General features: G+C 41.1%; 2 protein-coding genes across 2 annotated transcripts in view; one reads left to right on the top strand and one right to left on the bottom strand.

Annotated features, from left to right (window-relative positions):
• The first annotated feature begins 173 nt into the window (after window positions 1-173).
• itgb1bp1 (integrin beta 1 binding protein 1) lies at window positions 174-2,974 on the top strand. Its single transcript, XM_037695039.1, has 7 exons — window positions 174-265; window positions 956-1,071; window positions 1,140-1,218; window positions 1,304-1,434; window positions 2,027-2,119; window positions 2,334-2,483; window positions 2,582-2,974. Exons 2-7 carry the CDS (start codon window positions 1,000-1,002, stop codon window positions 2,651-2,653), a joined length of 597 nt encoding a protein of 198 aa, XP_037550967.1. The 5' UTR covers window positions 174-265; window positions 956-999; the 3' UTR covers window positions 2,654-2,974.
• A 1,917-nt stretch (window positions 2,975-4,891) lies between these two features.
• Window positions 4,892-21,985, bottom strand: part of asap2a (ArfGAP with SH3 domain, ankyrin repeat and PH domain 2a) — a 64,742-nt gene continuing 47,648 nt past the window's right edge. Inside the window, exons 15-28 of the mRNA XM_037695040.1 lie at window positions 21,643-21,776; window positions 21,141-21,235; window positions 20,795-20,984; window positions 20,627-20,712; window positions 20,431-20,546; window positions 18,930-18,997; window positions 18,738-18,845; window positions 16,839-17,043; window positions 16,395-16,544; window positions 15,612-15,708; window positions 11,510-11,568; window positions 11,313-11,392; window positions 10,531-10,644; window positions 4,892-5,289 (exon numbers count right to left, since the gene is read on the bottom strand). Of these exons, the coding sequence (XP_037550968.1) occupies window positions 5,215-5,289; window positions 10,531-10,644; window positions 11,313-11,392; window positions 11,510-11,568; window positions 15,612-15,708; window positions 16,395-16,544; window positions 16,839-17,043; window positions 18,738-18,845; window positions 18,930-18,997; window positions 20,431-20,546; window positions 20,627-20,712; window positions 20,795-20,984; window positions 21,141-21,235; window positions 21,643-21,776 (1,577 nt within the window). The 3' untranslated portion in view covers window positions 4,892-5,214. The remainder of the gene's footprint in view (window positions 5,290-10,530; window positions 10,645-11,312; window positions 11,393-11,509; window positions 11,569-15,611; window positions 15,709-16,394; window positions 16,545-16,838; window positions 17,044-18,737; window positions 18,846-18,929; window positions 18,998-20,430; window positions 20,547-20,626; window positions 20,713-20,794; window positions 20,985-21,140; window positions 21,236-21,642; window positions 21,777-21,985) is intronic.

Below are 21,985 nucleotides of genomic sequence, written 5' to 3'. Positions count from 1 at the left end.
ACTAACGCCGTCATTTACATATCCGATTTTTTTAATTTTTTTTATTGTAGTGAGTTGTGTAATAACATAACAAGTTACACACATGACAAGCTTTTCGTTGCGCTCTTAATTAAGTAATTTATTTATTTATTTTTGAGTGTTTTGTTGCGTCCCCTTTAAGAGCGCCTGGGTGTAGGCTCAAAGCAGCGAGACCGAAGTGTCAACGTTTTTAAAGCGACGAAGAAGAACTTCGTAATAGACATTAAAACGGTTACGGTACGAACAGGTATGCTGTCTGTGGCTTAGTAAATATTAATGGTTTTATTTTGTTTTACTAAGGGCATTTAAAAATTGTGTTTTGTTTTTTTAAGTTAGTAAATATAAATGCGGTGTGGGGGTGGGGGACTCTAAAAACAATCCAGCGGTTGACTCGTAGCCAGAATAATATCGACGTAGCCAGAATAAAAATGTAATAAAAGTAGTTTGAGTTGAGCATGTAAATGAGCTACCAGTATTTTTATGTCATGGAGGGTTATGTGATTTAGTTATAACTCCAACTCATTCACAAACATCTGTAGGGATGCTAACCGTCATTTTGATAAAGTCGCCGGTGTTCAGAATAAACCGGTTTCCCGTTTATCTGGTGCCCTCGTTTTTTACGTATTTTAGGATGATTACTCAGATATTTGTATTAAATGAGGTGTTTATTGCACATTTGTGTTAAAACAAAGCCACTAAAAACATTAGATAACACTTAACTGAACAAACCAAAACATTTTGGAAACTTTATAACTTTTTAAATGAGGTCTTATTCTATATCAACTTTTCAATTAACTCTATGAGTCGCTGTGCAGATGAGATAGAAACATCTATTATTGAAGGGGTAGTTCTACAATTAATTATTAAATGCTTGTGTTGAGACTTGAGAAGGCTGCTCCATTGTGTGTTTTAACACTTTCATGTTGGGATTATCCAGGTTTGTAGGCCTGGGGGGTCTGGATGCGGTCGTCATGGTGAAGGATGTTCCGGAAAGTCAAGAAGCGCCACAGCAGCAGCAGCTCGCAGAGCAGCGAGATCAGCACCAAGAGCAAGGTACAAAAACACAAAATACCACAAGAACTCTTGCTCATCTTAATTCTTTCTTTATTTTTTTTGTTTAGTCTGTTGATTCCAGTTTGGGAGGACTCTCCAGATCCAGCACTGTCGCCAGCCTTGATTCAGATTCCAACAAGAGCTCGGGTCAGAATACATGCTGTTAAAGGCCTCTGAACTTTAATGTCGCCATGCCCTGCTCTTCTTTAACGGAGTGTATGGTTCTAAACAGGAAACAGCACGTCAGAGACATGCGCTGAGTTTCGAGTCAAGTACGTGGGATCCATTGAGAACTTAGAATTTGAGATGAGCAAGACCCTGCAGGAACCTCTGGACCTCATCAACTACATTGATGCTGCGCAGGTAAGATATTGACTGCTTTCCTTGTTCACTAGTCCTACAGCAATCACATACATGACAAATGATGAGTCACAATAAGGTTATTTTACCACATTCAATTTTCATATTCTCCATCTCAACGCTTTGAAATGACACGTAGTTTGTTGAAATTTGGTGATTTTTCCCCAGTTTACGTGTTTGCTGGTTTGAAAACTTTATTTTTATTGGTCTAGATGTCTTTGGGAATTCTAGCGCTATATTTAAAAGGAAGAATGCCTAAGCTTTACAATGTCACCAAATATTATAAGAAGGGATTTCCTAACTCTACAGAAGTCGTCAGAGAAAAATGGTCTATTTCAAAATAAATTATAAGGGTTTTAGGACAACAGATCATTTCTAAATACATGCTTGTTATAAAACCACAATATCAAAGTAGATTATGAAGATTATATGCTATTTTAGATGGTGTCTCAATGCACTAATTTTTACGCAAAAATCAATATTTTCATTTACTTTACACGGCAGCCTGTGTTCATTCCAACTCATTTTGCCAGCGCAGGTTTCAATAAATTGACCATATAAGGGATGATATTAAATATTTACCTTCATTTCACAGCAAGGCGGAGAACTGCCGTTTGTTCCTGGAGATGAAGAGATGGTTCTGGGAGTGTCCAAGTATGGGGTCAAAGTTGCCTCGGTGGATCAGTGTGTGAGTAGCAAAACAAATAATACTCCAAACCTCAGTGTCTTGAAGAGGAAAATGGTGTATAATTATATATACTGATGTAAAAAGATGTAGTCCAATTTTAATGAAAGTCAAGTTCAAATGTTCCAGTTTTCCCAATACATACTGTATTTAGTGTGAACTCCTGCAAATTGCAAAGACGATTCTGTTGCTGTTTTTAACGGTTTCGTGTGGACAGGACGTGCTGCATCGGCACCCTCTGTATTTGATTGTGCGTATGCTGTGTTACGACGACGGGCTGGGCGCAGGGAAGAACCTCTTGGCTCTGAAAACCACGGATACAAAACAAAAGGAGTGCAGCATCTGGGTGTACCAGTGCAGCAGCTCAGTGAGTGCCGAATCAAGAAGTTTTTTAAAAAGATTAAAGCTAAAAATGAGGATCATGTCTACAGTGACCTTACCCAAGTCCTCTATGTGTCTGAACAGGAGCAGGCTCAGTCCATCTGCAGGATGCTGTCTACATCTTTTGACTGCGCTCTGTCGTCAGACAAGTCCTGAAGACCAGATCCCACTTCAAATCCAATAGAGGTGAAACAGATGCAAAATCAACAAGAAAGCTTGAGGAAAACCATCGTGGCCACTGCCTTCTGATTGCAACTCTTCTTATCGTTCATGGATCTTTAGGCCATCAGGCTTTACACTGATCAGCTTCAGCGTTGAAAAACATTATGCAGGTCAAGGAATTAAGGAAAACCTTTACGTAAACCCAGAGGTTTTCATGTTCTACAAATTGCTGGTGAATCTTATCCTAAGCTTTCCCAGTTTGTTTTTATTGCTGGGGCTGATCAGTGTAACCTCCCATCATCCTCGAGTGCATATCCACTGTGAGAATCTTGTGTAGTTTCCCTTTTTCCTAATGTTTTCAAGATAAAGCAAGAAAAAAAGTTCAGTTGTAGCAACACAGCTTTAGTATTTTACCTTCAGTTAAAATACTGTAATGTACACTGTGGTACTGTACAACATGGTACTCAGAATTGACTAAAGCAACTTAGTCGCCTTTTCCAAATGTGGAAATCTTTTATTATGAGTTATTGTGATTTGAAGTCAGTATTGGTACAAAACTAGTCATTTCTGACTGGAAGGAATGTTAAACATATTTCTTTTTCTTAATTTGTACATTTAAAAAAAAAAATTTGGTACCAAATATATATTTTATTGTAACGGTTTAATCTTAAATTAGTTATTTTCACAGAAAAGAACTTCAGATGGGACATTGTTTACAGTTTTTACTCGACCTTTGTTTAATCCTGTAGAAAATGTGTGAACTTGAAACAGATGATTTGGTACAACACAGGAGTGTTTTTATATATTTTTTTGAACGTCTCGTCTGTAAATTTGTGCCTTACATTTAATAAACGGACTGCAGTTCTACACCGTTGACTTATTTCATATTAAAGCATCTCATTTGGGGAGTTACATTCTTCCCATTCACATTAATTAGTTTAACCTGCTGCTTTTCTCTTGTATTCAAACTCACATCCTGATGAATGACTCAGGAGTTTGGGGTGCTGCTCAAGGATCTGCTCAAAATAAATACAATTATTTAAACTTAAAACATTCTCCAGCAGAGGGAGCTCTAGATGCATCAGACTCCCATCGCAGCTCGAAATAAAACACCAAATTGAAGCATTGTTTCACATTTTATTTTTCCAGTTTCACTTGCACAAGTTCAGTCGATGCGATGCTCTTCAGGCGGTCAGCGGCGATGAATCGAGTTCATCTTCCAAGTTCCGTGGAGAAGATTGTCTGCGTTTCAGTTTGCAGCACTCACAGGTCCAGCTGAGGTCGGTTGCTCATCGACAGTGCATTTAAAGACATTTACTCCTCCGGTTCCATTCAAGTACCCACACATGTAAGCAAATCTATTTACAGGAACGGATGATTAATCTTCAGTTTTCCAGTGAGTTAATGGGATGAAGAGCGCTGCCTCACTTCCTGTCATTCACAAATCCATGGAAGGCTCTGATTTCACGTTAAATGTCTAAATATTAACTTTATACACACTAAAGAAGTTGCTCTGCAACTACAAGGCCGTTTTATATTTATATTAAAAGCATCTTTCGACGTCACAGAACCAGAGATGAGCTGACTTGAGGCTCGAGCTGCAGGTTGTGTGGTGTCAGGAACTTAATTTAGCTTTAAACCAGCAGCCTGTTGGAGTGAGTTTCATTCGAAGCATAAAGGAGCAAAACAAGTCGCAGCTGCAATAACTCTCACTTTGTCCAAGTTTCACACGATCCCGTTATTTTAACTTCATTCGCAGCTTGTCGTGTGCAAATGACACGGTCCTTCTAACGAACGCCTGATTCCTTCAGAAAGCAGGCAAAGACGCACCATTTACTGGCTCAGTGTTTGACCTAGAAAAGAGGGGGAGGACTGAAGCCGTGCTGCTGAGTATGATCCATAAAAGCCAAACTGATACAGGCAGGAGGCGTGGAGGGGAAAAAAAAAAGACTGAATTCATAACACACATTTAAATAAAAGAAAACATTGTTTCTCTACCAGCTGTGATGAGTTGAATGTGTTAACATGCAGCAGCTTCGTCTGAGTTGGTGCGCATGTCTGAGTCTACTCCTGGGTTAACTTTAGCACCATTAGAAAATCCTCCACACAGGAGGGCTGCTACACATCTGACAGGCTGCTTCTAGAAAGCAGATGTTTAAAAACCACTCATGCACAGATGTGGAATGTACGACTGTTCACATTCAGAGTGGCTAGTAAGACAAAATACATCGTTGCAGTCTCAGATCAACAGAAAAGGGTTACGAACGCTGAACACGTGACCTTCATTCTGATGGATTAAGACGAGAAAAGTGCATTTATTGCCAAAGATCTCTCACTACAATCATTATTTCTTTAAAGAGTCCACTTTAAGAACTACAAGCTGCCCCACGAGGCCTCGAGACTTGCTGCAGTTGTTGCCATGAGAACGAGACAACGTCTGGACGAAGTGACGACACTGCCGTGAAGAGGATAAATAAAGCGGACGACTGCAGGTGGTTAACAGATGAGTTAAAGAGGGACGCTACATCCACTTCCTGGGCTCCCAAACGGTCCTTTCAGTCGGCGACAAAGTGAACAAAAGTGACAGGAAATGCTCCCCTTCTCATCGGATCGCCTTCAATGTGGCCCAGCTGTGAAGAGGAACCCCAGAAGGGAAGTTAAGAGAACGGAGGCTGCTTTGGGACAAAATCTAAACAAGGAAACTAAAATACTGCTTTCATCAACGCTAGTTTACATCTAAACTTTCATCCTTAAACTTTACAAGTTTAAGGATGTAAATAATATTTGAACAAAATGCTGTTTTCGCCAGGTGATTCAATACTGATTCTTTGAATCGTCAATCGTTTAAATTTGCACTTTATTGATTTATTGGTACCAGATTTAAAAAAAAGAACAGATTTCCCAAAAGGAACTGTATTAATGATTTTAGTCCCCCTTAATTTCCTCAACTATTGTAGTAAACATTACAGGATTATTTTATTTACAGACTGGATGCATTAATCAACAATATAATTAGTTTAATGTAAAAGAACCAAGTCGTCAAAAAGGCAAATGTTTTTTATTTTATTTTGGTGTTTGATATATTATTTAGAGGATTCATCAGTTTTATTTTTTGGTGAGATGCTCGGGTCATTGAGTGCTGACTGATGATGCACTGGACTGAGACAGAGCTGTTTCTGAACCTGCTGGATCCTCCTGACAACATTATTCTGGCTCTCAAGTTGTTGTGTGAATGTTTATGAAGCATTCACACTATTGTGATCCATTTTTCTTCCATATATTTTCAGCAACTTTCTCATTCCGCAACTTTTGTGCGGTTTCAACAAATCATAAATCAAAACATTCAGCTCTTTTGATATTGGTGCAGCTTTATCTTTTTGAAATATTTAGTCTTTCCTCCACATTTATTTGCACTCATTTAAACTTTTTTCAGCCTAATTCAGCAAAAAATGTGCTCTCTCCACTTCCTTCTGCCATTTTAAACTTTTTTCTGCTATTTTAGCTACTTTCAGTTTTTTTTTTGTTGTTGCTACTTTTGGCTGTTTTCAGATAAATTCCACTTTTTGTGCTCATTTCTGCTTTTTTCAACCTAACTGGGCAAATGAGTTTGTTCTGCTTCTAGAGCCATTGCTCTGAGGTGGTTCAAACCTTATCTTCATGACAGAACTTTTTCAGTAATTTCTGGCAATAATTCCTCCAGTTCAGCTTCTCTCATCTGTGGTGTCCCCCAAGGGTCTATTCTTGGGACTCCATTATTTTCCATTTAGATTATACCACAACTTGGTCAGGTTATTCATAAATTCAATGTTTCTTTTCATTTGTAAGCAGACGATTCCCAGATTTATTTGGCTATTAACCCATCAGTCCTCTGTACACTCAATAAACTTACCCTATGTCTTACAGACATCAAAACCTGGATGTTTGATAATTTTCTTTCACTCATAAACAATAAAACTGAGGTGATGGTGTTTGGACCCAAGGCCAAAGGGGATTTAGTAGTTCAGTCCCTTTCTGTTCTTTGTTTTAACTGCACTCATGAAGCCAGAAATTTAGGGGTGACCTTTGATTCTGATTTTGTTTAAAAAAAAAAAAAAAAACATTTTAAGAACATCACTAAAACAGCATTTTTTCCAAATTAGGAATATTGCCACAATCAGAGCATTTATTTCCTGCCATCTTGATTATTGTAACTCATTATTTTCTGGTCTGCCCCAAAGTTCTTAATAGTTTTCAACTAGTACAAAACACTGCAGCTAGAGTTCTCACAAGATCCCATAAATATCAGCACATCACTCCAGTTCTGTCCTCATTGCATTGGCTCCCTGTGGTTTTTAGAATTGACTTCAACATTTTATTGTTCGTTTTTAAATCCTTGAATGGTCTTGTGCCATCATATCTATCTGAGCTTCACCCCCTACATCCCTTCTTGCAATCTCAGATCCTTAAATCTCTTATTACTTTCCACTCCCAGAGCTCGACTGGTGACAGAAGGGAGGGAGGGCTTTTATGGTCAGGGCTCCTAATTTGTGGAATGCTCTTCCTCTAAATATTAGACAGGTCTTCTTTTAAATCATTAGTTAAAACTTACTTGTTTATAATAAGGCGTTTAATATCTGAATTTCTTTGTTTTTTTTTTCTTCTTATATTATGTATTTTAATTGATTTGGTCTACTTTTGTGTTTCTGATGTAATTTATAATGTTGTTTTAATTGATTAATGTGAAGCATTTTGTAACATTTGTTTTAACGGTACTATAAAAATAAAGTATTCTAATTTAAGCTTGTTTTAATTTTTCAGCTAGCTTTTTTTAGCTAATTTATGCTATTTTCAGATAAATTCCAGATTTTTGTGCTTTGTTTATGCTCATTTCATCTTGCGCTCCTTTCAGCCTATTTCTGCTAGTTTCAGCTTTTTCCACCATTTCAGCTACTTTTTATAGCTGTTTTTATGCAATTTTGTAACTAATTTCATCTCCTTCCACTTCTTTCTGGTAGATTAAGCTTCTTTCTGCTTTTTCAGTTACTTTTCAGCATATTTTTTATTAATTTTAGCTTTTTTTTTTTTAGCTAATTTCCTAATTTTGTGTCAATTTCTGCTTTTTTCAAAATAATTCAGCAAATGTGTTATTTCTGCTTTCTTCTGCTAACTTAGGCTTGTTCTTCTATTTCAGCTACATTTCAGCTGTTTTTCAGCAAGTTCTTCTGCAATAAGTACTGCATTTTCACAGGAAATGCAATTTCTCTAGATTAAATATATATTGACTTAAAAAATAATAATAATAGCATCTTCTGATCTGTCCTACAGGTGACTTGAACAAGACCTAAAATCTAATTTATCTCTAAAACATTGGTACAAAGTGCACTGGAGCAGATTTTGCTGTTCAAACTTGGAGTACTCAATTTTCGTTTACTACCCAACTAGTTAAAACAAAGTTAATATTTAAATGGTGCCTTTAAAAAGTGCCCTTTTATAAACTTAATGCCATTTGGAGATCAGTGCATTTTCTAATCTCTGGGAAATTTGAGCTAAAAAGCCTTTACTTTTTTCAAGCCACTGCAGATGATCCAGCTCAGGCTGTTTGATGTTTTAGTCTTAGCAAAACTGACAAAATAATCTGAATTTTCTGAAACAGAATTGAATCAAACTGAGAGAAACATCCATCCCTACAACATCTAAGGGTGCAAAGATGGTAACACAAAGCTACGTCACAACAGACATCTACTATATTCAACAGGATGTTCTTTTTCTTGTTACCTTGACTGATCAAGCGTTTATTTTAATTGTCGCCTACACCTGAAAATGAAAAGCTGGGACATGTTTCTCCTTGGCAACATTTGAACAGGGCTACAACTGAACATGACGAGCCACAAAATAAAGAAACACTGAACAAAAATAGAAACACAACGCTTTTGTTTTTGCTCCCATTTTTTATGAGCTGAACTCAAAGATCTAAAACTGTTTCTTTGAACACAAAAGGCCTTTTTCTCTCAAATGTTGTTCACAAATGTATGTACCGGTAAATTTGTTAGTGAGCACTTCTACTTTAGCAAGATAACTCGTCCGCCTCACAGGTGTGCCTCAGGCTGACCACAACAAAAGGCCACTGTGAAATGTGTGTGTGTGTGTGTGTGTGTGTGTGTGTGGGGGGGGGGGGGGGGCAATTTACATGCAGACTGCAGAAATGTTTGTGTTCAGAGAATTTGGAAGTCCATCCAACTGGCCTTACAACTGCAACCCCCGTGTTTGTTGTCCACAAGATACACCTGCACACCCACCTCCACCACGAGTCACTCGATTCACAGCGTTGATCTTGGAGGTGAAGATGCTGAATGTAGAGGTCCTGGGCTGGTGTGGTTACACGTGATCTACAGTTGTAAGGCCTGTTGGATGCACTGACAAATTCTGTGAAACACCTTTGGACACAGCTTATGGTAGAGAAATGAACTTTCAATTCACAGGCAACGGCTCTGGTGGACATTCCTGCAGTCAGCATGTAAACTGCACGCTCCCTCAAAACTTTAGACATCTGTGACATTGTGCTGTGATGAAACTGCACATTTTACAGTGGCCTTTTGTTGTGGTCAGCCTTGAGCATCAATGTGTGGCATGGAGGCTGCACAGCTGCAGAAAGAAAAGCTTTGCAGAGAGTGGTGAAGGCTGCACAGAAATCTGTCGGAATCAGCCTCCCCACCATCACAAACATCTACACCTCCAGATGCAGGAAGAGGGCCACCTGCATCATGAAGGACCCCACTCACCCAGCACACACACTTTTTGCCCCACTCCCCTCAGGAAGGAGGTTAAGGAGCATTAAGTGTAGAACCACTAGACTGAGGAACAGCTTCTACCCTGAGGCTGTTAGACTCATGAATCTCTAACCAGGAATATCACTGTGAAAAACCATATCATGTTGCTGCTGATCTGTTTCATGTTGCTGCTGATCTGTTTCAATGTTGATGTGTTCATGCGTGCACATCTGCTCACAGACTCATGTTCATGTTTGTGCTGATGTTCAATGTTTTATGTTATGAGTGCTTAGTGTATATTTAGTTGATGTGTTTCTTAGTTCATATCTTAGATGTTATTACTGTTTTTCTTATACATTTTATTGTTGGATGTAACTGGGACCTTGTGTACATATTTCGCTCCACCACATGTACCACATGAGGTGCGAATGACAATAAAGAAACTCTGACTCTGACTCTGACTAAGGCTCACCTGTGCAATAATCATTCTGTCTAATCAGCATCTTGACATACCACACCTGTGAGATGGATTAGAAAGAAGTGCTCACTAACAGATTTACACACATTTGTAACAATATTTGAGAAAAAAGTCTTTTGTGTTCAAAGAAAAAGTCTCAGATCTTTGAGTTCAGCTCATGAAAAAATAGAAAAAAACAAAAAAGTGTTACTTTTATATTTTTGTTCAGCATACAATCACTTTCACAACATTGCCCCTAGCAGCAAAAATCCTGCTAAAGTTGCTACTCTTGTTCACATATTTTTGTCACAGAAGCACCATCTTAGCGGTTTTGTCCTCCCCCTGCCCCGAAACAGAAAAGGAGCAATGGTAGCATGGTTGTTTGCGGGACAGAGAGGCTGACGAAATACGGTCCTACCTGCAGGTCAGGAAAACGAGCTACAGCTGGTTCATACGAGGAGGAAGAAACGGGAGGCAATATAAAAACAGGAGGAGAACGACGCCCCCCCCCCCCCCCATAATTTCCCCCTCACCCCCTGATTGACAGCTACATAGATGTGTGAATTATTTAGACAACGCTTTGTGCTTTAATCTGAAAACTGATGCTAGCAGCCATTAACAAATTAAATAAAGTGGATGTGTGGGTGTGCAGCTGAAGCGATACTGACCCACCACTCCTGGTCCTCTTCTCCGTCCACCACGATCACCTCGCCCTCAGAAAACGTCAGCTCGTCGGGGTTGTCAGCTATGCAGTTGTAAATGGCTTTAACCCGCTTTGGTCTCTGCTTCTGAGGCAACAAACACGAAAGCATCAGCTCAAGTCGGCCCAGAATCAGGGCGATATGAAACGCTTTAAAGTAAAAAGAAACTTACATTTTCTCTCAAAGTTTTTATTTTAATTATTTTCCTGGGCTGAAACCATGATGTGCTCGCCAACGCTTGTGCAACTCTTCTTTATTATCTCTTATGATGCTAGCACGGTGATTTTCACAGAGCTCAAAGGAAATTCTGACATTTACTTAAAGCTGTACAAAGCCAACAAATTATTAACTTAATTTTTATTTGCCTACTCTAGTTGTTTTGTTTTTTAACATAAGACTTGTGAACTCCTTCACCCTTCCATTAACATTGATTTTGCGAAAAGTTTTAATTTTGTTTTCAAATTTATGTCCATGTAGGTTATTTCTCATTAGCTAAATTAAATTATATTTGAATTTAAAGTGGTATAGCACAAGTGTAAAGTTTCCAGAATTGTTCTTAAAATCTAATTTTGCAACCATGTTTGTACGTTGAAACGAGCTCCTCTTCTCAGAAACAGAACTAAACTGATTAACACAAAAACATAAAAAAATAAATAAAACCCAAACAAACAAAGAAGCCAGTAAATGTGTAACAAAGTAAACGAGTGAGCTCGGTTCAGTTTGGACTGAAAGAAGGATGAGATGCTCACTGGGAAGGCCTTTCTGGGAACGGGGGCCGGAGGCAGAGAGTGACCCGTGGAGTTCTGGGGGCATCCTGGTACTTCCTTAGCTGGAACAGGAAACAGGAAACTACATCACAACCGGAGGAAAAAGCCAACTCCACCGGTCAAGCGACGAATGGGCAACTTTCTTTGCGCCGAAGCAGCTCAAACATCCGTTCACTCACCTTCTCTTTCTGTGGGCTCTGTTCGATTCAGGAAACTTCGGCTGAAGCTCTTATCATTTCTGAATAATAACAATAAAAACAAAGGATTAACAATCCCATCACCAGAGTAACAGTAACTCTGAGGCTTACTGCAGCCCCGTTACAAATTTATTTCAGCACTTTCACAAATAATTAGATCGACCAGCTGGAAACCACCAAAGACAGAGACATTTTTAAGACGCACGTTTTAGAACGTAGCAAACAAAGGATGGCTGACATTTACCGTATTTTCCGCCGTACACGTCGCACCACCCTATAAAACCCTATAAGGGGGAGTGGTGGCGCAGAGGTTAGAGAAGGTGGGCTAGTGATCGGAAGATCGCCGGTTCAAGCCCCGGTACAGACAACATCAAAAATGTGGGCAGGATAGGTGAAGCAACCACACCTGCCCCCACCCTCATTTGCCCCACTCTGGGCCCATGAGCAAGGCCCTTAACCCCCATCTGCTCCTAAACTGGTCTCTCTTGAAAATAGTTCTCGTGGCTCAATGAGACTACCTGGATAAATAAAGGCTAAATGAAAAATGAAAGTCGCATCAGTCCAAATATATCTAATAAAGTGGAACAATCCATAAATACGTCGCTTCGCCGCAACAGTTTTCCGATGACTCTGCCACAGTCGGCCTCATCACAGGTGAGGACGACTCAGAGTACAGACAGCGGACTCAAGACTTTGTGGACTGGTGCCAGCAGAACCACCTCCTGATCAACGCTGCTAAAACTAAGGAGCTGGTGGTGGATTTCCGCAGGCACAGACCCACCTCACTGACCCCGGTGAACATCCAGGGAGTGGACATCAAGATGGTGGACTCTTATAAGTACCTGGGTGTTCACCTGAACAATAAACTGGACTGGTCTCACAACACTGATGCACTTTACAGGAAGGGTCAGAGCAGACTCTACCTGCTGAGGAGACTGAGGTCTTTTGGAGTGCAGGGGGTGCTCCTGAAGACCTTCTTTGACTCGGTAGTGGCATCAGCCATCTTCTACGGTGTGTGTTGGAGCAGCAGCTTATCATCAGCTGAGAAGAAGCAGCTAGATAAGATCATCAAGAAGGCCAATGTTTTTGGATGCCCCCTCGACCCAGTGCAGGTGGTGGGAGACAGAAGGACTCTAGCTAAAATAACATCATTGCTGGACAACGTCTCCCACCACATGCATGAAGCTGTTGCTGAACTGGAGAGCTCGTTCAGTGACGGATTACTGCATCCTAAATGCACAAAGGAGCGTTACCGCAGGTCCTTCCTCTCAGCAGCTGTTAGACTCTACAACCATCACTGCTCCCAACAAACTCAATAAGGATTAAATACATGCTGACCTCTGCTAAAACACATACACTGCCTATATTACTGTATTGTAAATAGTCTGTCCTTATCAATGTTTAAACACATATTGAACATTATTATTGATATTGTTCATCTTATTTCTTTATATATTGTTTTTAACATTTAGGAACTTTTGTGTGAAATCTTTTTATTTGTTGCTGCTGTTACACTTGAATTTCCCATCCATGGGACAATAAAGGCTGATTCTATTCTATTCTATTCTATTCTATTCTATTCCATCCCATCCATTTTCTTCCGCTTATCCTGGGTCGGGTCGCGGAGGTAACTGCCTAAGTAGGGAGGCCCAGACTTCCCTCTCCCCAGCCACTTGATCCAGCTCCTCCGGGGGAATCCCGAGGCGTTCCCAGGCCAGCCGAGAAACATAGTCCTTCCAGCGTGTCCTGGGTCTTCCTCTGGGCCTCCTCCCGGTGGGACGTGTCCGGAACACCTCACCAGGGAGGTGTCCAGGAGGCATCCAACCAGATGCCTGAGCCACCTCAACTGGCTCCTCTTGACGTGGAGAAGCAGTGGCTCTACTCTGAGTCTCTCCCGGATGATCGAGCTTCTCACCCTCTCTCTAAAGGAGAGCCCAGACACCCTGCGGAGAAAACTAATTTCGTCCGCTTGTATCTGAGATCTCGTTCTTTCGGTCACAATCCAAAGCTCATGACCATAGATGAGGGTAGGAACGTAGATCGATCGGTAAACTGAGAGCTTCGCCTTTTGACTCAGCTCTCTCTTCACCACGACAGACTTGTACAGCGCCCGCTTCACTGCAGACGCTGCAACTATCCACTGATCGACCTCACGTTCCATTTTTCCCTCATTCGTGAACAAGACCCCAAGATACCTGAACTCCTCCACTTGGGGCAGGACCTCCTTCCTGACCCGGAGAGGGCACTCTACCCTTTTCCGGCTCAAGACCAGGGCCTCGGATTTGGAGGAACTGATCTTCATCCCGGCAGCACGGTGGCGCAACTGGTAGAGCTGCTGCCTCTCAGCAAGCAGGTCCCTGGTTCAAACCCCGGTCCAGGGGCCTTTCTGAGTTTGCATGTTCTCTCCGTGCATGCGTGGGTTTTCTCCGGGTACTCCGGTTTCCTCCCACAGACCAAAAACATGCATGTTAGGCTGATTGGTAACTCTAAATTGTCCATAGGTGTGAGTGAGAAAGTGAATGGTTGTTTGTCTCGTTTGTCTCTATGTGGCCCTGTGATGGACTTGCGACCCGTCCAGGGTGTACCCCGCCCCTCGCACAGTGATTGCTGGACATGGGCACCGGCGACCCCTGTGACCCAAAAAGGAACAAGCGGGTAAAGAAAATGGATGGATGGATGGATCTTCATCCCGGCCGCGTCACATTCAGCTGCGAACTGCTCCAGCGAAAGCTGTAGATCACGATCTGATGACGCCAATAAGACCTACATCATCTGCAAAAAGCAGAAACGTAATCCTAAGGCCACCAAAATGGATCCCCTCAACACCTTGGCTGCACCTAGAAATTCTGTCTATAAAAGTTATGAACAGAATCGGTGACAAAGGGCACCCTTGGTGGAGTCCAACTCTCACCGGGAACAAGCCCGACTTAGTGCCGGCGATGCGGACCAGGCTCTGACACCGGCCATACAGGGACCTAACAGCCCGTATCAAAGGGCCCGGTACCCCATACTCCCAGAGTACCCCCCACAGGGTTCCCTGAGGGACGAGGTCGAACGCCTTCTCTAAGTCCACAAAGCACATGTAGACTGGTTGGGAAACTCCCACACACCATCCAGGACCCTGCTGAGAGTGTAGAGCTGGTCCAGTGTTCCACGACCAGGACGAAAACCGCACTGCTCCTCCTGAATCCGAGGTTCGACTATCCGACGGACCCTCCTCTCCAGAACCCCCGAATAGCCCTTACCAGGGAGGCTTAAGAGCGTGATCCCCCTGTAGTTGGAACACACTCTACGGTCCCCCTTTTTGAATAGGGGGACCACCACCCCGGTCTGCCAATCCAAGGGAACTTCCCCCGATGTCCACGCAATATTGCAGAGTCGCGTAAGCCAACACAACCCTACAACATGCAGAGCCTTAAGGAACTCCGGGCAACTCCATTCCATTCCATTCCATAAGTCACATCTATTATGCGTCACTGCTGACAACCCAGAAATGTGGGCTGGTGTTGTGCCAAAAATCGATTGGTTGCCAAAAGGCGGCCACGGGAGCATGCACAGGAGGACTTTAACAAGATTAACACTTCAAAACAATTATTTGTTTGCTCGAAATTATAGCAAAAGTGTGTCTCAGTCTAATGTTTGCTTAATAAATGCACTTTGACAATCAAATCAGCTGCATTTCACCGGGGCGGCGCAGTGAAATGCAGCTGATTTGACGGTTGCTCCAGGCGAGCTGGACGACGGTGGCAGACTATGGCAAGCCGATTGTGTCATTAATAGTCTTTTACCCATTACATGACACAACGGCATGTCATACTACTAGAGTGTCATCCAGTGACTGATAATGGTAGTGTTCAATATTTTCAGTCAGAATGAATGAAAACGGTCATATCTCAGTCAAAAATTGGTTTATAAATATGGGGGGAAAATCCATCAATATGTTGCTTCGGTGTGTAAGTCGCAGGGCATGTGAATTATGCAAAAAAACCACAACTTATAGGCCAAAAAATATGATACCTCTACAGATAGCTATGACTCAAAACAGCTGAAGGAGTGTGCACATGCAGATGTTTTATGTTCTTACCCAGAAGGAGATTTAGGCGGTGCTGACCTGGTCCCTAACAAACCCTGACCAGATTTGGACTGCATGTTCATGGCATCCATCTTTGTTAGAGAAGGACCTGGAACGCATTTTAATACAAGTCACTCTTTTTTGTTCCTTCTGCGGTCATGAACAACTGAGCTGACTGATATTTGGATGTAAGTGCTGCACATTTAAACAACCTGAAGACGACAATAGGTTTTCATACTCGAAGTTTCAAGACAGATTTCATGATAAAATTCAAAGTTGAAAAAAAAAACTGAGTTAACAAAAGGAGACTGTTTTGTAAAATATTTTTTAGGACATAAAAATATAACTTGTTAAACTGGAAGTATCTTAGTTATGATTTTCTCATAATTTTTTTTCTTTAAATCATTTAATCCACTGTTATCAGAAGTTTAAGGCAGATTCTGATCATCGTGTCCATTTACATTTTTTAAAAAGACCAGAATTGTATGTTTTAGTTCAGATAACCAATATAACAAAAGGTTCCCGTTATTATGGTCTGATTGAACAGAACTGATTTAGGGTTTGCAAACATCTGCAGAACATAAAATTCTTTTAACAATAAAATAGATTACTCTTACTGTCATTCTCACTGGGATTAAATTAGAAGATTATTCAAGCCGACTTGGACGTCGGCCTATATTTAAACAAAAACAGGTCTAATGGATCCATGAAGGAAAAAAATATATTCTGCACACAGTACTTCAGTTTGAAAGGCAACATTAATTTAGCCAAACGACTGAACTAAGCTGGTCTTACCTGCAGTTGATGTGAGCCTCATGGGGGGCACAGGTGGGTGCATGTTGGGAGGATCTGAGGAGGATCGCTGTCGGCAGGTCAGGTCTAAAGAAGCTGGTTTCCAGCTGGTGGTGGAGGACTGGCTGATCCCTCCCAGCCCTGATAACTGGGCTAGAACAAATAAAATAAACAGAAATGATTGTTGCGAGCGATTCGCACACACGGGTAAGAACTACAGTGACTTCAATTAGCAGCACATCTGGCTGTTTTAAGGCACCACATCTGTCTCCACGGTGAACAAAAGGTCAAAATGTCACGTAGATCCGAGTTAAACGTTCCTCGAGGGCGTCCTCTATAAATAAAACTTCCTCAATACAAATGCAGGTCAGGCAGGTTATCTGGGCTGCAATAAACTTTTCTGTTGTTCAGTCATAAAAAGTGAACTGTGCATAAGTCTGATATTACCCAAGTTCCTCGGGGGCAGTGGAGGAGCAGAGGTGGTGGCCGGCTGAGGGGAGCTGCTGTTCAGGATGGTGCCGTAAGTCTCGTTGTTGACCAGGTTGGGCATGTGGAGGCGCTGCTTGTCCTTGTCCCGGCTGGACGGCAAGTGGGAGTTACTGCCGGGGGTGTAACAGCTGACCGGGCGATCGTCTCTCCGGTGGGGGCTCGGCTGGAAGGAGGGCGGGGAGGTCAGAGGTTGAAATTAAATGTTGGAAAAACATGCATCGATGTGAGGATCTTAAGCCCGTTTTACTTCACAATCAATCTTTCTGCTTAACGTGTGTCAAATTATTCAGGAATAAAGAATCAGAAGCTGAGTTTCAGTTTTTACATCTTTCTGCAGAACTTGAGCCGTAGTTCTCCAAAGTACACACTTACTGTATGTATGCATCCTAACTTAGTTCTCCTATAGCAAGCCTCCATGTGGCGTTTAGGAACTAAAGCATCCAGTAAACATCTTAGAGTTATCATGACTCATGCTCAATAATCCAGGTAGAAAAATCCAACAAAGTTAAAGTCAGGTCATCTGGACGGATTCTTCTTGTTGAAACGTTTCATCTTTCATCCAAAACACTTCATCAGTCCGAGGAGCCACAACAAACTCTTATAAGTAGCACCTTCACAACAACCTGGTCAACCAGTTTGATGGTGCTCAGATGGTTGACCCACTATGAAAAGGTGCTATTTATAAGCCTGAGTTTGTTGTGGCTCCTCGAACTGACGAAGTCTTCTGGATGAAAGACGAAACGTTTCAACAAGAAGAAACCGTCCAGAGGACCTGACTTTAACTTTGTTGGATCTTGGAGAGTTATTTCTGGATTGGAGGCAGAAGATGAAGGAGGAGATAAAAGACGAAACCAGACAAATGAGATTAGGGGTTGAATAGACAAGTCAATCCTAGGATATCTCGCGAGTTTTAAAATTTCACGGCGACTAGATGCAGTCAGTGATTGTGTCACATGATCAGCTGGGCCGCTGGCTACAAAACGGATTCTTCCAAGCAGATGGAAGGTGATGAGCAGGCAAAGTCTTCCCACGCAGGTAGAAATTCATCAACAGTGTGGAAGGATTTCACTAAAAAGATGATGTTTTTAGTTTTATTTTATTTAATCCACGGTGGAATCCACCACCGCTCGCCTCCTGTTTTTATCTGTTTTTATTCTTACTTTATTTAATCCAGTAAATAAAATAAAAACGGGTGCGCACCACAGCCGGTGGAGAATCCACCACCGCCGCGGTGGTTTATTTAGTGGATTAAAAAACAAAACTAACTTTTGCAGCTTAATAATAGTTTTGTTTTCCTGTGACTTATTTGCAGTTTGATTAATGGAAGGAGCATAAATATTTGCTCCCGATGTTTTGTTGTTCTTTTGTTGTAAATAAAAGCGTTTGTTTTTTTTAAGCGTCTTGAGTTCCTATGACGTCATCAACTAGTCAACGTCAACTATTATCATGTTAATGTCGACTTTAAAAAACTATGTAGTCGTTCAACCATTAAATGAGATGAACAAACTTATGTGTTACTCTGCACTTAATTTGAAGAAGCACCACCAACTTTGGTGGGGCTAAAGCTGATCTGCACATTATTTTACAAAGTATATTCCTATTTATTATGCAGACAACACGTTCAAGTGTCAGATTAAAACTGCAGTATTCACCTTGGTGAAAGTCTATCTCGATTCATTTTGAATTTTTAATACAACAGAAACAACTTTCAAGTTTATCATTTGGAAAAAAACCTTTATGTGATGCTCCACACATCGTTTTATGTCTCAGCTTCCACAAGATGTAAACGTTCTTTTACCTTTTCTTTGCTTACGAGTTTTGATGAGTATTTCACTTTAATTTAGATGAAAACTTCACCTTCTCATCCAGATCTTCGTCGCTCTCATCCAGGTCTTCATGCTGCAGGCGCCATTCGTACTCAACATGGACGTGGGCGTTGAATTTTCCTGCCAGCGCTTGGTTCAGCTGTAAACACAAACAACTCAAATGACCGACGGCTCTTATGGATCAGTGAAGTAACGCTCTGGCCAGACTAAAGCTGCAGCTCACCAGCTCCTCACACTGTACGTGTCTGAGCCTCCGAGCGATATCCAGCGGCGTCTCTCCGGCCTCATTAGCTTGAAAGGAAAACAACCGGAACGTATAATCACTGCTTTATTCACAAACAACATGAGGACAAACACACACACATTTTCTCTTTCTTTTCCACAGCAACATAAGCAAATGTGTAATTAAGCAGTTTCCCACAGCCAGCAGCACTGCATCTGTTATCTAGCTGTTTTAGTTTATTTCAGAGCAGAGCACAAACATGAGTGTTGGGAGGATAAAAAAATAAAAATAAAAAACAACAGAGAAAGGTTTTCAAGAGCTACGAGTCTGGGAACTAAATCTAAAAAGCTCGGAGAAAAGGGTGTTTGGGAGCCTGAGAGACACTATGAGGCAAAAATATGTGAAACAGTGATGGTGGAGATAGTCATTATTAAAGTAAAACTTTAACATCACTGTGAAAATATACATTTTGTGTAGAGTTTGGATGTTTATCTTGCAAAAAAACACCTTAAATCTGCACTTAAAGGATTTTCATCCATCCATTATCTTTTACCAGCTTCTTAATGTAATTTTAAAACACTGAGTACAGAGACTTTTACTGTGGAAATGACAGAGATCACATCTTCAAACAATATGATACAGGCATTAATAAATCATTTAACAAATAAAAGTTAAACTTTCTGATAAATATCAACTAAACAATGAGAAAAAAAGCACAAATATCCCAAAATGTCACAAAAATGTAGAAGAGATGCTGTTTTTCCTTTAATAATGTAAGAACTGAAGGAGAAAGTCATAAATAGAAATATTCTAATAAAACTTGAGCTGTAAATAAAGAAATACAAGACAAACTAGAGAAATTGCAATTCCTACAAAAATGCAGTGTGAATGCTTATTGCAGAAGAACTTGCTGAAAAACAACTGAAATTAACAAAAAAAAAAAGTGCTGAAATGTATCTGAAATGGAAGAACAAGCCTAAATTAGCAAAAGAAAGCAGAAATACATATTTTCAGAATTAGGTTTAAATAAGCAGAAATGACCACAAAAATTAGGAAGTTAGCAACAAACAAAAAAACCCAGCTGAAATTAGCTGAAAGTAGCTAAAAAAAATGTTTAAATTTCCACGTGGAAGCTGAAAGAAGCTGAACTGGAACAAAATGTGAAAGGAGCAGTAAAAGGTTGTAAACAGATCTAAAGATGTGAAGGAAGTAAAATGAGCTCAATTCATTTTCTATGAGGAAAAAAAACGGCAAAAAAGGTTAAATATTTCAAAAAGCCAAAGTTGCACCAAAACCAAAAGTCATGGCAGGACTGTCCTGAAAGAGCTGAACGTTTTGACGATTTGTTGAAATAGCACAAAAATTGTGGAACGAGAAAGATGCTGAAAAATGTACGGGGAAAAAAATGATCGCAATAGTGTGAATGCTTCATAAGAGTTCACACTATGAGGTCAGTGAATGCACCATGGCTGCACTTTATCCTGTTTGGGTGTTTTCTTACAGATATCTATGGACGCCTTCCCTCGCAGCAGCAGCTTCAGACACTCGCTGTTGTCCGTCAGGCAGCAGTAGTGCAGCGCCGTGCTGCCTTTGGACGTCTGCTTGTCCAAATTCAAACTAAACGCGGACAGAAAAGGGGAGGCTATAAGTCCTAACTGTGAAGACACAGAGAAATGACAGTTTCTCGCCGCACTTGCCTGTTCTGAGTGAGGAAGTCGACGATGTGAAGAGATGTTCGATCCACCAGCCTGACGGCGAGATGAAGGGCCGTCTCTCCTTGTTCCTGATTGAAAACATCAGCTCTCTGTGAGTATGGGCCGACGTGAAAGCTCCAACAGGTTTTATAAACCCTGCAGTGTTCTTACATGGCCGTTGGCGAGCGGGATGGGCTCCATGAGGTCCACCCCCTCGGCGTAGACCTGGATGAGGGAGAAGATGTCTCGAGCCTTCACCGCCTCGCAGAGCGCGTGAAGCCGGGACATGGCATCAGGATACGTTTTCTTGGCAAAACGTTTGTCTATGTATTTGGCTGTGATGAAGTCTTTCCTGGTCTGCCTGGTGAACAAAAGGACACAAATGATTGTTCAAATTAGAGTCTTAAGATTTTCCCAGTAGTTCAGAATCCACTTCATGTTTGTGACGGATAAGAAGGTGGTTCTAAAATCCAATAAGTAAAATTTTATTTAAACGGAAACAGAAGATGAGGCTTACATGTCACTTGCTGGATTGGGTTTGACAACATTTTCAGCAATTAAACAGGCCTCCATGATTTCATTAAAGCCTGCATTCCCCACGTTCTTGGCCAGCTGTGGAGGAAACACACACATGCACACATTCAAAACTAGTTTTGAGACAGTTTTTTTTTTTGCATCACACCAATTATTTCCCAAGTCACCAGAACTGCTAAAGAATCCACATCCTGAGCTCAGCCCTGTCGGACTGTGGCCAACACGACTGGCGTCTTTACACCACGGAACGCAATCACGACTGGAAGCGTTTAATCCCTAACGTCCCACAGGCTGTAAATCTCAGCACCAAACCGTGATTTAAAAAAGCCAAACAAAATCTCAGCTATTCTAAATGTGGAAGCGTCCACAGGAGACGCTCCGTACCCAAACTTCTATCAGCTTCCTGCTTTCTTTTTAAATGTATCCAACAAAAACGTCTAAGTAGAAAACGACAACGATGAAACGTGTTTTTGAAGCTGAATTACCAAGAGCTCTGAGGTGCTGAGTACATCCAGAGTGAGGGACTGGATCCGGGAGTGGTGGACCCCCAGCTCCCGGTGGATCCCTGAACATTCAATACAGGTGAGGATGCCCAGGTTGGTGGACAGCCACGTCGGGTCTGAAAGAACAAAAGTTGATTCAAATAATGAAAACAGGACAGGGCTTTTATTTACTTACAGGCAGCTCAAAATGTCTTATTTTAGATATTTAGGCGAGAGGTACTTGAAACCATTACTTTAAATAAAAAACAGATTAATTGCATTTCCTGCAAAAATGCAGTGTGAATGTTTATTGCTGAAGAACTTGCTAAAAAACAGCTGAAATTAG

The sequence above is a fragment of the Nematolebias whitei genome, chromosome 21, assembly GCF_014905685.2.
Source record: "Nematolebias whitei isolate Nwh7 chromosome 21, NemWhi1, whole genome shotgun sequence".
Taxonomy (NCBI): domain Eukaryota; kingdom Metazoa; phylum Chordata; class Actinopteri; order Cyprinodontiformes; family Rivulidae; genus Nematolebias; species Nematolebias whitei.
Note: the sequence above shows the minus strand (reverse complement) of the source record. Positions and strands in the feature narration are given on the sequence as shown.